The sequence below is a fragment of the Aplysia californica genome, unplaced genomic scaffold, assembly GCF_000002075.1.
Source record: "Aplysia californica isolate F4 #8 unplaced genomic scaffold, AplCal3.0 scaffold00271, whole genome shotgun sequence".
NCBI lineage: Eukaryota > Metazoa > Mollusca > Gastropoda > Aplysiida > Aplysiidae > Aplysia > Aplysia californica.
Genome location: NW_004797541.1, coordinates 681,735 through 683,291, shown reverse-complemented (window position 1 = coordinate 683,291; position 1,557 = coordinate 681,735). Strand labels below are relative to the sequence as shown.

The 1,557-nt window shown below is 43.1% G+C and overlaps 1 protein-coding gene across 1 annotated transcript in view; it reads right to left on the bottom strand.

Annotated features, from left to right (window-relative positions):
* Positions 1-1,036, bottom strand: part of LOC101861050 (xanthine dehydrogenase) — a gene marked incomplete in the record, with an annotated part of 55,376 nt that extends 54,340 nt beyond the window's left edge. Inside the window, 1 exon segment of the mRNA XM_013084101.2 lies at positions 695-1,036. Coding sequence (XP_012939555.1) covers positions 695-729 — 35 coding nt within the window.
* Between the last annotated feature and the right edge of the window lie 521 nt (positions 1,037-1,557).

Below are 1,557 nucleotides of genomic sequence, written 5' to 3'. Positions count from 1 at the left end.
AAGGAAGGGAGGGAGGGAGGGAGGGAGTGAGGGAGGGAGGGGGGGAGGAAGGAAGGAAAGAAGGAAGGGAGGAAGGGAAGAAGGAAAGGAAGAAAGATAGAAAGATGCAGAGCTGTGGAGCCAAAGTTAAAATCGCACCTGAGCATCAAGCTCGAGTGAATTAGTTTGGGAATACGGTCTTATTCACGATTTCTCTATTAACCTAGCGTCAGTTGATTCCCATTGTTTTACTTTGCTACGGTGTGCTGACGCAATTCTCAGGTTGGTCTAAAGTAGTGCTTGTCAACCCTTTTGCAGCTAGCACCCATTTATACCCTCTTTAAGAGGTTAAAATTTTCGTACTAACTACCCACATGTACACATGTTTCTAAGTGGAGCATAAATACTTGCAACTACCTGAGTGACACCCAGCACCAACTAAAATGACCAGTCGCTCACAAGTGGACAATATCACCAAAGTTGGCAAGCGCTTTTCAAAATTTAGCGCAAACAACTTTCTGAAACTCTCTGTTATCACCAGGTAAACGTTTTCTACACTGCAAGTAGGCTGAAGACAGATTCTATCCTTATCACTTATCACAACACGCACTATAAAGTGCACATGTGCCCGGGTAGTTTTCGCAACACATAAAATTGTGAAGTAGGATATAAACTACTGTATTTAATTATTGCAACAGCAAAAAGATTTCCGTACCTGTGGAACATCTGTCTTGTCATGCTCATTGCCATGATGATGGTTTTCAGTTGTCAGCAACCGCCGGTCAGTTCGTACACCACAGATAAGGGTTTTAAAAAGAAAACCGTTTGACACTAGTGGAAAACCCTGGTCTCGTGCTATGGAAGTGAGTGCAAGCCGGCAAAATTTCAAAATACTAAAGCCAAAAATATATCCGATGCTTCGCTGGCGTGAACACTTATATTCTAGCTACTAGCTGTGTTTTGAACAGGTATGTATGCATGCGGTCGATTGCCGATTCTCTCGAGCGAATGACGAATAGCTGAGAGGTAGACCTACATTTATGTACAACTGATTAACTGGCCTACTGAGAGAGAGAGAGAGAGAGAGAGAGAGAGAGAGAGAGAGAGAGAGTTTGTCTGCGCGTGGAGGGGGGCTCAGAAAGAAAGGCTGGTAGCCTTGGCTGGTAGGTATCGAAACCAAGTATTCCACACCGAGTATTTCGAAAATTTTATCAGTAGGCCTATTTGCTGACCCTTTACTTAATAAAGGTATCAGCCACTTGGGTTTCCATGTTCAAAGCGTTAATTCATGACTTTCGATATTTTTCTCGCTTTGTTATGATAAACACGGGACTTGAAAAACAAACAAACAACAAACTCCCTAGATTTTAAAAAACGCAAAACTAGGCTTATAACCCGGAGCACAAATTCTACCCTTAGGGTGGGATAACAGTATGATGGCAAACAAAAGGAAGCGTCCAAAAGCTGTCGCCACTTCCACTACCACTACCGCTACCACTACCACCATCCCCACAACCACCACCACCTTCTTCTTCTTCTTCTTCTTCTTCTTCTTCTTCTTCTTCTTCTTCTTCTTCT